This window comes from Rhincodon typus, chromosome 17 (assembly GCF_021869965.1).
Source record: "Rhincodon typus isolate 14 chromosome 17, sRhiTyp1.1, whole genome shotgun sequence".
NCBI classification, from domain to species: Eukaryota; Metazoa; Chordata; class Chondrichthyes; order Orectolobiformes; family Rhincodontidae; genus Rhincodon; species Rhincodon typus.
In genome coordinates, this window is record NC_063348.1 from 25,520,345 (window position 1) to 25,533,257 (window position 12,913).

Consider the following 12,913-nt stretch of genomic DNA (forward strand, 5'->3'; position numbering starts at 1 on the left):
GCTGGAGAATCTGAGATAACAAGGTGCAGAGCTGGATGAACACAGCAGGCCAAGCAGCATCAGAGGAGCAGAAAGGCTGATGTTTCGGGCCTAGACCCTTCTTCAGAAATGGGGGAGGGGAAGGGTGTTCTGAAATAAATAGGGAGAGAGGGGGAGGCAGATAGAAGATGGATAGAGGAGAAGATAGGTGGAGAGGAGACAGACAGGTCAAAGCACAACAGACATGCCTGATTGGTAATTGACTAACTGTAAAGCAGGACCTTTTTGTTTTTGTTTGAAGGTAGTAGCCCATAAAAGAGCAGAATGGAGGAAGTGACATCCCATGCCTGCGCCAAAGCATTGTTTCTCATCCAATTCCATCCAGCAATATCCACATCTTCTCTGAAATGGGCATTTTTTACTCTTCTCTCAAACAGGTGATTAATGTAGATGGAACTGGTCGTAGGACACTTGTGGAAGATAAGCTTCCTCACATATTCGGATTCACTTTATTGGGGGACTATATCTATTGGACTGATTGGCAGAGAAGAAGCATTGAGCGTGTTCATAAGCACCATGCAGAGAGAGAAATCATAATTGATCAGCTACCTGATCTTATGGGACTGAAAGCAACAAAAGTAACAGAAACATTTGGTATGTAATCTTGGACGATGTGCATCCACTCTAATCATTATTTGAGTTCATAAAATCATTATTTCAGTTCAGTCAGGGTTCCCTTTGTTATTACTGACCACTTTTCCAAACAGCATGTGTACACATGTATTAGGTGAGGGTAGATCAGATTATACTTTGATGTCTTGAAAGTTGAATATTCTGCCAACAAGTAATGTCTGAACTCGCATGAAGAAAATCCACTTAAGGAAGTTGCTAGAAAGCTCTTGGCCTCTATGAAATGGTACTACAATATGACTCACACATTCAGGAAAGGAGAAGAACCAAATACCTTACTTCTACCTAAACAGTTCCATATGCAGTGTTCGATCTGTACAGTGCTTCACCATTTGGTTAATGAGTAGACTTCACATGTAAAGAGAGGTTTGATTCTCACAACAGGACTGCTGAAATACATGCACTAGTGCCATTGCAACATGATGATAACATTTAACCATGTGCTACAAAGTATCTTGCAATTTTTTTAAACTATGATCAGTTGGTAAATGATGGTGTTTTTGTATGTTGTTATTGCAGGAACGAACCCTTGTTCAAAAAATAATGGTGGCTGCAGTCACCTGTGTTTGTATGTACCTCAGGGTCCACGTTGTGCCTGTCCAATGGGCCTAGAGTTGATAAGGGACATGAAAACCTGCATTGTACCTGAAGCATTCCTGCTGTTCTCCAGTAGGGCAGACATCCGTAGAATTTCTTTGGAGACCAACAACAATGATGTGCCAATTCCATTAACAGGGGTGAAGGAAGCATCTGCACTTGATTTTGACATTTCTGATAACAGGATTTATTGGACAGACATCAGTTTAAAGGTACTGAACAGGAATCAGTTCCAAAAATTGGTGATAAATAATTTTTAATGTGTTTAAAAAGTGACTTCTCTTTGAAATATGGCTTATGCAGAGAAAAAAATAGTACACAGACCTGATGGCTGGATGGCCTATCTTTTGGGTTATAGCATTTAATTATCAGAAACATGAGGACAAATGTGGGTTTTGTCAGTAAGGTCATCCTTAATTAAATCAATAAATTATGTATGTGTATAAGTTAAACTAAATTAAAGTAATATTTTGTTGAAACAATAAGGTTTAACTTCAGATTTACAATTTCAGGAGTTTTTCTTTCTTCATGGAGTATACCACATATACCCATGTATAAGTTTAAATAATTGAGACCACTCTTCAGGCAAAAATTTAAGGGTTGATCTTTACAAAAATTCAAGGGGTTGGCAAGCATGCCTAATTTGGGTCCACGTAGCATGAAACAAGAACCAAAACAAAATCCTGTGTGAAATCCAAAAAAGATCATCACTTTGTCAGCTAAAAAGAAAGAAGCCATAAACTTTCTTTCAACATACCCACCCAGCACTTACAACTTAGCTGACAAAAGAATCCACAAGCTAATGGCTGAGGAGCACCTATACCCACCATGACCTCTCTCTACATTTTCATTCAGAAAACTCCCCTCCAACCCAACACTTTCACCATTCCTGGCAGATTAGCAACCAGATTACCCTCTTTTCTTCTCATTCCTACAAACCCACACCCTGGCCCAAAGCCAGTATTGAGTTCAGGAGGGCCTGAGGATCTCTTGGCCTGATCACAGACCCAGCATTGGATGACTGCTTTTTGTGTATGTTTGAAGGTAATAGTCCATTATAGAGCAGAATGGGGGAAGCAACATCCCATGCATATGCCAAAGTATTGTTTCTCGTCCAACTCACCAGTGCCCCCGTTCACACTGTCCTTTTCTTTCTCCCACGTGCATGTGCACATGCATGCACAGAGACAGACACACCCATATTCGGTAAATACGCATCTGGTTTACTGAAACCTTTTAGGGAAGGAATTCTGCCATCTTTACCTGGTCTAGCCTATCTGTGACTCTGGGTCCACAGCAATGCAGATGACTCTTAACTGCTGTCTGGATGACAAAGAATGGGCAGTAAAAATGCTGGGCTAGCCAGCAACACCCACATCCCATGAATAAATAGGAGAAAAGACCAACAAAAGGGAAGAGCTACACTGTTAGAAAATATCACAGTGGTGACCACCAGCCCTTGAGCTCTACCTTGGTGCAGGGGATTACACTGATTCAAAACTTGCAAAGGTTTGGGAGAGACACGGTCTTCCCTCCACACTGAAAGGAAGATATTCATTTATTTAATATCTGAAATAACCCCACAGAGACCAGTATCTTGTCACTAAGTCATCCTTTATTTATTCGTGGAAAGTCCTCGACATTGACCCAGCTCCCTCAAAGCCAGAGATAGTAGGAACTGCAGATGCTGGAGAATCTGAGATAACAAGGTGTAGAGCTGGATGAACACAGCAGGCCAAGCAGCATCAGAAGAGCAGGAAAGCTGACGTTTCGGGCCTAGACCCTTCTTCAGAAGCCAAGTCTCAGAATGAAGAGAATCTCTGACAGTTCTGTTTTTATCTGTCAGCCAGGGCTCCCTGATTGGGGCTGTTAATCTGGTCCAATCAGGGAACTCCTATTCTATGAGGTCCACTTGGCTGACCTCGCTATAATCATTGTGGAACTCGACTACTCTGGAAACTGATTCCTAAATCCTGCTTTTGATGAATAATAATAAATTGAGGTTTTCAATATGATTATAACGGTTAACCTTTGGTTTTGAATTTTTTGTGTTCTGACCACTGAATTTATTTTCTTCATGAGGAATTTGGAAAATTAGAACATTTTAAGCTAAAAATTATATGCGTTGCCTTTTACATGGGTATGTACAGTACTTTGGCAGAAGTTTACCTGAAACAGCTTTGTAAATCTGAATTTCATAGTGTGAAATCTGTATGTGCAATAACTTCCTAGCTAGTTCAAAAAAATTCTTGTGATGGTTACCTGAAAAAGCAAACTGAAAAATAAACCCAATTCTCTAGGATTTAGAGGATTTTTTAATGGAGAGTGTCTGATAATGGAAAACATCAATATTGATGAAGGTAAACAAATGTTTAATTTGTGCAGTTTTATAATTGATAGGAAGTAATGAAATCTGAGAAGTGAAAATTCACAATTGAATGCAGTTTTTTGGAAAGGGGATAAAGTAGCTTTGACATATTGCTTTCTCATGAGCCTCTTCTGTTAAGAAGGAATATTAGTTTGATTTTGTTTCAATTTCTGCAGAATATAGGCAAAGATTGGAAACTTCTTGACGTGAATTACCTTGTTAATTCAATGCTTGTTGATACATGGGTGACAGTGGCATCGTGGTAATGTCACCGAACGAATAAACCAGAGGCCCAGGCTAATGCTGTTGAAATATGCGTTCAAATCCTACAACAGAATTTCATCCTATTATTTTAGTAGGATTTCAATTCAACTAATAAATCTGGACTTGAAAGCTGGTGTCAGAAATAAAACTATCATCAATTGTCATAAAGACCAATGTGTTTACTGATGCTTTTTAGGGAAGGAAATCTACCGTCTTTGCCTGATCTGGCCTAGCAATGACTCCAGACCTGCAGTAATGTGGTTGCCTCTTACCTTCCCTCTGCAGTAGCCTAGCAAGTCACTCAGTTCAAGGGTAATCAAGATTAGGCAATGCTGACCTTGCCAGTCATGCCTACATCCTGAGAAAAATGAAGAGAAAAAAATGTGAAATGTGCAATGTTGTATCACTTATGCTGTTTTCTTTCACTGTAGACCATTAGTCGTGCATTCATGAATGGAAGCTCTGTTGAGCATGTGGTTGAGTTTGGTCTTGATTACCCAGAAGGAATGGCAGTAGACTGGTTGTCAAAAAACCTCTACTGGGCAGATACAGGCACCAATCGAATTGAAGTGGCACGACTAGATGGGCATTATCGGCAGGTTTTGGTGTGGAAAGATTTGGACAATCCACGTGCTTTGGCACTTGATCCTTCTGATGGGTAAGGGAAGAGTGAGTATAATAAAGCATTGAGTGTTCTATAGATTGAAAAAATTTCATGTTATCCAAGGACATTGCAAACATGGTTGCAGGCTTGATGGTATTTCTTGGAATGCAGCCCTAATGTTGCAAGAGTCACAGAATTCAATTACCTGTTAAACTAACTTGTTAATTGTTAATTATAACTTGATTATTAATTATAACTTGATTATTAATCATAACTTGTTATTAATCAAGTCCACAATGTTGAAAATGTAGAAAGTGAAAACGCAAAGTCATGGTTTTATGTACAGTCAAACTGTTTGTTTACTACATATGGCATTATAAGTGGCTTATAAAGTTATGTTTCAAGACACAGTTTACGTAAAAAAAGCTTTAGATTTAGGTTCAGTCCATGTCCAAATGCAGCAAGACTTGTAAAATATCCAAGTTTGAGTTGTTAAGTGGCAAGCAACTTTCACACCACGGAAGTGCCAGGCAATGGCCATCTGTAATAGAGAGAAGCTAACTATCACCCTTGACATTCAGTGAAATTGCCATCACCAAATTCCACACTGTCAACATCCTGGGGGTTAGGAGTGACCAGAAACTCAACTGCAATAGCAGATCAGAGGCTGGGAATCCTGTATCTCCTGGTTCCACAAAACCTGTCCACAATCAACAATCCACAAGTCAGGAGACTGCTAGAATACTCCCATTTGCCTGGATTAGGGTAGTTCAACAACAGTCAGTAAGTTTGACACCATCTAGGACAAAGCAGCCCACTTGATTGGCACCCCATCCACAAAAATTCACTCCCTCCACCACTGATGCTAAGTTGCAACTGTGTGTGCCATCTACAAGATGCACTGTAGAACTTCACCAGAGCTCCTTTGACAGCACCTTCTAAACCCATAGCCACGACCATCTTGAAGGCCAAGGACAACAGATACATGGGAACCCCCTTCCCTGCAAGTTCTTTTACAGCCACTCACCAGCCTATCTTGGAAATATATCACTGTTCCTTCATGTCTTCAGGTCAGATGCAGGAACTCCCTCTCTCATAGCTCTGTGGGGTAGCCACACTAAATGGACTGCAGCAGTTCACAAAGGCAGCCCACCACTGCCTTTCTGAGGGCAATTAGAGATGGGCAATAAAGGCTGGCCTGGCCAGCGATGCCCATACCCCATGGATGAATATTTTTTCAAAAAAGTTAGTACCTGCTGTTAATTGACAATAGTATAGTGGCACATTACAGCTATATTGTAAGCAAACTTGTAGTTAAATGTAGTGTGCTTGAAAACTTGCTGAATTAGGGCCATACCCTGACTGATGTTCACCTGTGGTAAGCTGGGAGAATGAACTGATATAGCTCCTGCTTGCTTGACACTCTAGTATGCTAAAAGTAGTCATGAATCTCAGATCTGTTCCTGATGGCAGAAATAATTAATTCAGTTAGATTTGAAAGAGGCAAACAATAAATTAACTATTGAATACAATGGTCTTGGTTTGGATTTCAAGGTTTTATCTGTTGTAAGTGACAGTTCACTGTATCTAGCTCTGATGACCAAAAGACTTCTCAGACCCCTAGGTATTAGGATAGCCCACAAACAAACAACCACCCTGCGACAGCTACTGATGAATGTAAAGGATCCTATACCCACAACCAATAAAGCTAACATAATATACAAAATACCATGCAAGGACTGTGAGAAACATTACATCGGCCAAACTGAAAGAAAACTGACAATAAAGATACATGAACACCAACTAGCCACCAAGAGACACAACCAATTCTCACAGGTCTCAATACACACGGACAAAGGACATGAATTCGACTGGGATAACACATCCATAATAACACAAGCCAAACAGAGACATGTGAGGGAATTCCTGGAGGCCTGGCATTCCAACCGGAACTCCATCAACAAACACATGAATTGGACCCTGTGTACAAACCACTGAAAAACAGAACTGAAGTGATGCCAACCACCCAAGCAAACTGAGGCATATAACTAACAAGCTGGACAGAACACCAACGCTTCACCGGAGGCGCACTGACGATGTTACCTAGCAGAGTGACGAAATGTCTGCAGTCAAACACACCAGCTCGGCGAGCAAGTCTCCAACCTCATTCTGTGAAATGATTTGAATATTTCACTTCTTGCTGAATGGTGGATGTGTAAAACCTGTGGCAATCTGTTAGTAAATTACCATTCTGTCAAGGTGCTAGATTTAACTCTGTGATACCACTCTTGACTTAAGTTAAAAAGATGGACATAGGTTCAAGTGTATAATTTAGACTTGTTCCTCAAAATGAATAAGTGCTTCAGATGTTAAAGGCAAGGCACTGTCCCTTCTCTGTTCCCAGTAAACCTTTCAAAAAAACAATTGAAAATTAAAAGCACAGAATTATGTATCTCCTTTTATTATGGGATTTTTGTATGGATAAGTGGATGCCATGGTTCCTTGTGTTACAATGGTGAAACATGTTGGGATTGTAAGATGCTGTACAAGTTCTTTTTATCTTCTTTCGTAATACTGAAAGAAAGTGGAAGCATTCACATTGCTACATCAAAAGGAGCTCTGCTGAGAATGGATTTGAAACAGTGTGTTGATAACTTGATTACTTAGACTTCGAAACAAAAGAAAAAAGGAAAATTTTATTAGAGATAACAAGGTGTAGAGCTGGATGAACACAGCAGGCCAAGCAGCATCAGAGGAGCAGGAGAGCTGACGTTTCGGGTCTCGACCCTTCTTCAGAAATGGGGGAGGGGAAGGGGATTCTGAAATAAATAGGGAGAAAGGGCGAGGTGGATAGAAGATGGATAAAGGAGAAGATAGGTGGAGAGGAGACAGACAGGTCAAGGAGGCGGGGTTGGAGCCAGTAAAGGTGAGTGTGGGTGGGGTGTTAGGGAGGGGATAGGTCGGTCCAGGGAGGACAGACAGGTCAAGGAGGTGGGATGAGGCTAGTGGGTAGGAGATGGGGTGGGGCTTCAGGTGGGAGGAGTGGATAGGTGGGAGGACAGGTTAGGGAGGCGGGGACGAGCTGAGCTGGTTTTGGGATGCATTCGGGGGAGGGGAGATTTTGAAGCTTGTGAAGTCCACATTGATACCATTTGGGCTGCAGAGTTCCCAAGCGAAATATGAGGTGCTGTTCCTGCAACCTTCGGGTGGCATCGTTGTGGCACTGCAGGAGGCCCAGGATGAACATGTCGTTCAAGGAGTGGGAGGGGGAGTTGAAATGGTTCGCAACTGGGAGGTGCAGTTGTTTGTTGCGAACCGATTGTAGGTGTTCCACAAGGCGGTCCCCAAGCCTCCGTTTGGTTTCCCCGAAGTAGAGGAGACCACATTGGGAACATCGGATACATTATACCACATTAGCAGATGTGCACATGAACATCTGCTTGATGTGGAAGGTCTTCTTAGGGCCTGGGATGGGGGTGAGGGGGGTGGTGTAGGGGCAGGTGTAGCACTTCCTGCGGTTGCAGGGAAGAGTGTCGGGCTCCCCCTTTCTCCCTATTTATTTCAGAATCCCCTTCCTCTCCCGCATTTCTGAAGAAGGGTCTAGACCCGAAACGTCAGCTTTCCGCTCCTCCGATGCTGCTTGGCCTGCTATGTTCATCCAGCTCTACACCTTGTTATCTCAGATTCTCCAGCATCGGCAGTTCCTACTATCTCTGTGAAAATTTTATTAGGTTTGTTTTATTTTAACGCTATAGTAATATTCTCCTCCAAGTTCAGCCATTAAAAATCAGGCTGTTATGAGAATGCCGGATCTTTTGTTAAGTGGTTTGTTCCTCTGTTAAGTATTTAGATAGCTGTTTTCCTACATTAGATACATGTACTGGACTGAGTGGGGTGGTAAACCAAGAATTGTCCGCGCGCATATGGATGGTACGAATAGTGCTGCACTGGTGGACAGAGTGGGTCGTGCCAATGGACTTACGATTGATTATGTGGAGAAAAGACTGTACTGGACTGACCTGGATACATCGATGATTGAATCTTCAAATATGCTAGGTAAGGGAAAATGTCAGACTTGGTTATGAAGTAACTTGTGAATAACAGCTTTGATCTGTCACAGTTATTTATTGTTTAAATATGGAACATATGGTGTTATAAAACGTTTTGTGTGGATTTTGGCTGATGACAAACATTTTCATGATTTTTGAGTGTTTTATGAAATTTGCATTGAGAAAACAGCTGTACACTTTTAATTCAAAGCGTTTTACATACCATACTGTCTAATGGGGCCAACTATTCACAGTAATGTTGTTTTAAATTTGATATTCTCCAATAACATATGTGGGAGTTAAATGCCATCTCCCAAAAAGAAGTTCTAAACTTGAGGCCAAAAGCTGCTGTTGCAGGTCTTCCGTGACTATGATTTTGACTCAAAGTACTTCATCGAGAGTTTCTTGGACAATTCCTTGGAAAATATTTTCAGGTATCAAAAAAAGTTCTGTCTTCTGCTCCAAGCATAAAGTTTATTTTTTAGCACATTTTTGCTGTTTTGTTCAGCTGACAGTTTCTTTTAAGATAACTAATAATATTGTTTGCATGCTTAATAATCTTGACGAAATACGGAACTCAAAATCTCTAGGATCAAAAGAGGATGTTAAATGCTATCTCTATACTTGTTACTTTTGTGTGTTTCTGAGAATGATAATGTAAAAAGGAAACCTTGGACCCATGCCTATTCATATCAATGTTATATAGGAAAAAGCAGAACTCTAATTTTACCTTGTCCCTCTAAATTAAATTGGTTTGTTTGGATTAAGAGTTGAAGGAACAATCAGCTGTTTTCATTCCATTGTAGTAGAATTATTTTTTTAAAAAAGCAAATAAACCTAAGCCATAGCTTTTGAGTAAGTAGAAGCTGGTGCAAAACCAATTATGGAAGACTGTGACAAAATGCAATGCTATATTGCCCTTCTGCCTGAAGCTCTAAAATAAACACATGAAGACAACATTAGCAGTATACTTGTAAAATGTTATAAATTGTACTTTCTATGCATTCAGCTAAATTGCTTGCAAAATAGAATCATTTGTTATTCACTAATTAAGGAAAACAGCGCGAAATCATAGCTGATGATCTGCCACATCCCTTTGGACTGACACAGTACCGAGATTACATTTATTGGACTGATTGGAATCTTCGCAGTATCGAGCGTGCTGACAAGATGAATGGACAAAATCGTACTCTTATTCAGGGACATTTAGACTATGTAATGGACATCTTAGTTTTTCATTCTTCACGGCAAGATGGCTGGAATGAATGTGTGCAAACCAATGGTCATTGTTCTCATCTTTGCCTCGCTGTGCCAGCTGGGTACAGATGTGGATGTGCATCACATTACGTTCTTGATGATAATAACAGAACTTGCAGTTGTAAGTATTTTATTTCTATTACTTCAATGTTGTGTTTATTACGTGTGGCCTCTGAGCTACAAAATAACTTTTAAGCTATTGTAATCAGTTATCTCTAATAAAGGAGGAGTTATAGTTTGCTAGTACCAGTAATAAATAATTTCTACTCAATTAATGCTGCTGAAGAGCAATCAAGGCATAATTTGTCAAACTTGCTGAATATTAAACAAGACTTGCAGATTTATGAAAGTATTTCAAAGAAATGTTACCAGCATGTATAAGATTTATATGACTGCCTGTCTTTTTTTTAATACAGGTATTGCTATGTTTGGATATTATTGTAAAGGTGATCAACTTGTTACTGAACAAAACTAAAATAGAACCTTATTCAATTTGATAAATCTATACCATGCAAATGTGAAAGAATTTGTGAACATGATATCTTTGAAATGTTGCTTTAAAAGCCATGTTTTAACTCTGGATATGTGCAACAATCCTATTTCACTGTTGTTGTTCTGATTTACTTATAAAACTTGATTGTTTGGATTTTGTGGTTCATGGCAAATGAGTGATATTGTACCACAAGGATTACGAGAAATTTTGCACCGGATCTTGGGGTTAGAAATATGAAACCACTGGGTGCCCAGTACAAATGTGTATTTTGTTGATATCGATCACAACTCAGCTCTGCTAAGCCTCTTATTGTAATACTAGTATAGAAGCTTGTGAAGTAGAAGGATAACTCATGCAGCAACTCTTTGAATGAACTGCAGTATGCAAGCCTGCAGTTTCAATACTATTTTGCAACAAGACTTCTGTTAGCAGTTACTACTTTTTTTAAGTTTATCAGATTTGCAATTGTTTTCTGTGGATCACCATACCAATATTTCATGCTAATAATTTTTAATAATATTTGTTTTTGCCCTCTAGCACCCATCAATTTCTTGCTGTTCAGCCAGAAGACTGCAATTAGTCGTATGGTGTTGGATGAACACCAGAGTCCAGATATAATATTGCCTGTACATGGTTTACGTAATGTGAAGGCAATAGAATATGATGCTGTTGACCGATTAATATACTGGGTAGATGGACGACAAAATGTCATTAAAAGAGCTAGAGATGATGGCTCTCAGGCAAGTGACAGAAAGAATTTTTCAGAGTGTCTACTACAACAGAATTACGTTTGTTTGTTTGTTTCTTTAAATGGATGTTTCAATTCTTTCCTTCTCAATGTTCTCCTAGTTTCTTTTCTCATGTTATAGGATGATGTGGCAGGTTTAAAGTTTCTATGTGGTAACTCATCTATGTTGCATTAATTTGGAGAGTGTCAGTGCCCTAATGAGCAGATGCCCTAATGAGCAGATCTCTTCTTTGATAGAAGCTGGGTAAATATGAACGTCTATCAAGGCTACAAAATAATGAGTCAATGGTGATTTGTACCTTGCCGTTGCTGCTTGCAAATTGAACGTTTGGCATCTCAATGATACTGAACTTAGTAGCAATGAGTTAAAAAGACGCAAATGCTAGCCAAAGGTACGTCTTTTCTCATGTAATTTCCAAAGGTGTTGTGGAGGTGAAGACATCACTTCTTCATCTGTCATGTAAGTTTGATGATGGCGTGCTCTAAATTAAATGAAAATTTGAATGGTTGTTTTGGATCTGGGATGGGAAGGGGTCAAAACGCAATAGGCATTCCCTTTCAGTGTAATGTATTGGTCACTCAGTCAATGCAGTGTCATCAAGTTGCTGTGAATTCTGAGGCTGGAGCTGAATGAATTATGGAAACATGGCCCTTGTTATTGGGATCCAGCATCTCTCACAGTATGGGGGAGTGCATGCAGCACTCATCTGCAGGATATGCAATCACTGACTCTTCTCAGTCCGAGGAACGTGTTTTGCTCTTGATGTTCCACAAACAAGTCATATCCAGCATGGGGTCATGTGCCCAGCTACTAGTGGGATGTTGGCTGCCTTCCTAAGAAGGCAAAAGAGGGTGCAGGAGGACCAGGGCCAATGGCAAGCACAGGAGCACCTAGCACAGCGAGAGGTTTCAGCCACGATGCCTCTCGGAGTACACAGAGTCTATAGGAGACCCAGAAGTTTTCAGCCCTCACTCCATTTTCTGGGATGAGCAAGGTGCAGTATCAATGCTGGTTCCATGTGTCCCAGGACACTGGAGCTGATGCTGAAATGGGACCTGAGGGCTACAGGAGTGGGAGGCCATCCTCTCCCAGCAGCTGTGGAGGTGACAACACTTTGAACTTCTGTGAGTGGCTCTTTCCAGGGAGTGATGAGTGGCCTGTGTGGGATCTCTGTCATGGATCCACAATTACTTCAGAACAGTGATTGATACCACATGTACAACATCATGCTGGTTTGTTTTGTTTCCTGCGTGACAAGGTCAGCGCTGCAGTCCAAAAGTGGATACAGGGTGCCCCAGCTACAGGATTGCATCAACAGCACACACATGGCACTGAGAAGGCTGTTTACTGGGGGACAAAGGCTGTGACTATGGCTCATGACACCATTGTGCAAATCCCTGACTGACGCGGAGCAGAGATACAATGTTGGCCATGTCTCAACAGGGCAGTAGTGGAGCAGATGATAGGGCTGTTGAAGATGTGGTTTCACTGCTTGGGACCACTCCAGTGTAGTCTGGACAGAATGTGCCGTATCTTCCTGGTGTGCTGTGCACAGTTGGAACACACAATGAGGCGATGTGCTGGTTGCTGAGAAACTGGGTGAATAGGAGCACTCTTTTGAGGAGGAGGAGAATGAGGATGTACTCCTTATTCATGACAGAACTCAGCTGTGTTGGGGGGAGCAACAGGTCTAACAGGACCTGATGGACACCCAGTTCCAGTAGATGGGAGCTGGGTTCAGTAGATCATCGTAGACTGTTCAATAGTCTGTGATCATGATGCCAACATTTGGTTTGCATTGTGGGAGATGAACTGCAGTGTTTGAAGTGTTAGTCAGTGATCTGAAAACCTGTTGCATTCATG

At 40.9% G+C, this 12,913-nt stretch overlaps 1 protein-coding gene across 2 annotated transcripts in view; it reads left to right on the top strand.

Moving 5' to 3' along the window:
- lrp5 (low density lipoprotein receptor-related protein 5) overlaps window positions 1-12,913 on the top strand; it is a 181,108-nt gene that overhangs the window by 140,593 nt on the left and 27,602 nt on the right. For both annotated transcript variants that reach the window (XM_048606985.1, XM_048606986.1), the window contains 6 exons: window positions 417-633; window positions 1,189-1,478; window positions 4,330-4,556; window positions 8,374-8,558; window positions 9,606-9,929; window positions 10,839-11,041. In XM_048606985.1, coding sequence (XP_048462942.1) covers window positions 417-633; window positions 1,189-1,478; window positions 4,330-4,556; window positions 8,374-8,558; window positions 9,606-9,929; window positions 10,839-11,041 — 1,446 coding nt within the window. The remainder of the gene's footprint in view (window positions 1-416; window positions 634-1,188; window positions 1,479-4,329; window positions 4,557-8,373; window positions 8,559-9,605; window positions 9,930-10,838; window positions 11,042-12,913) is intronic.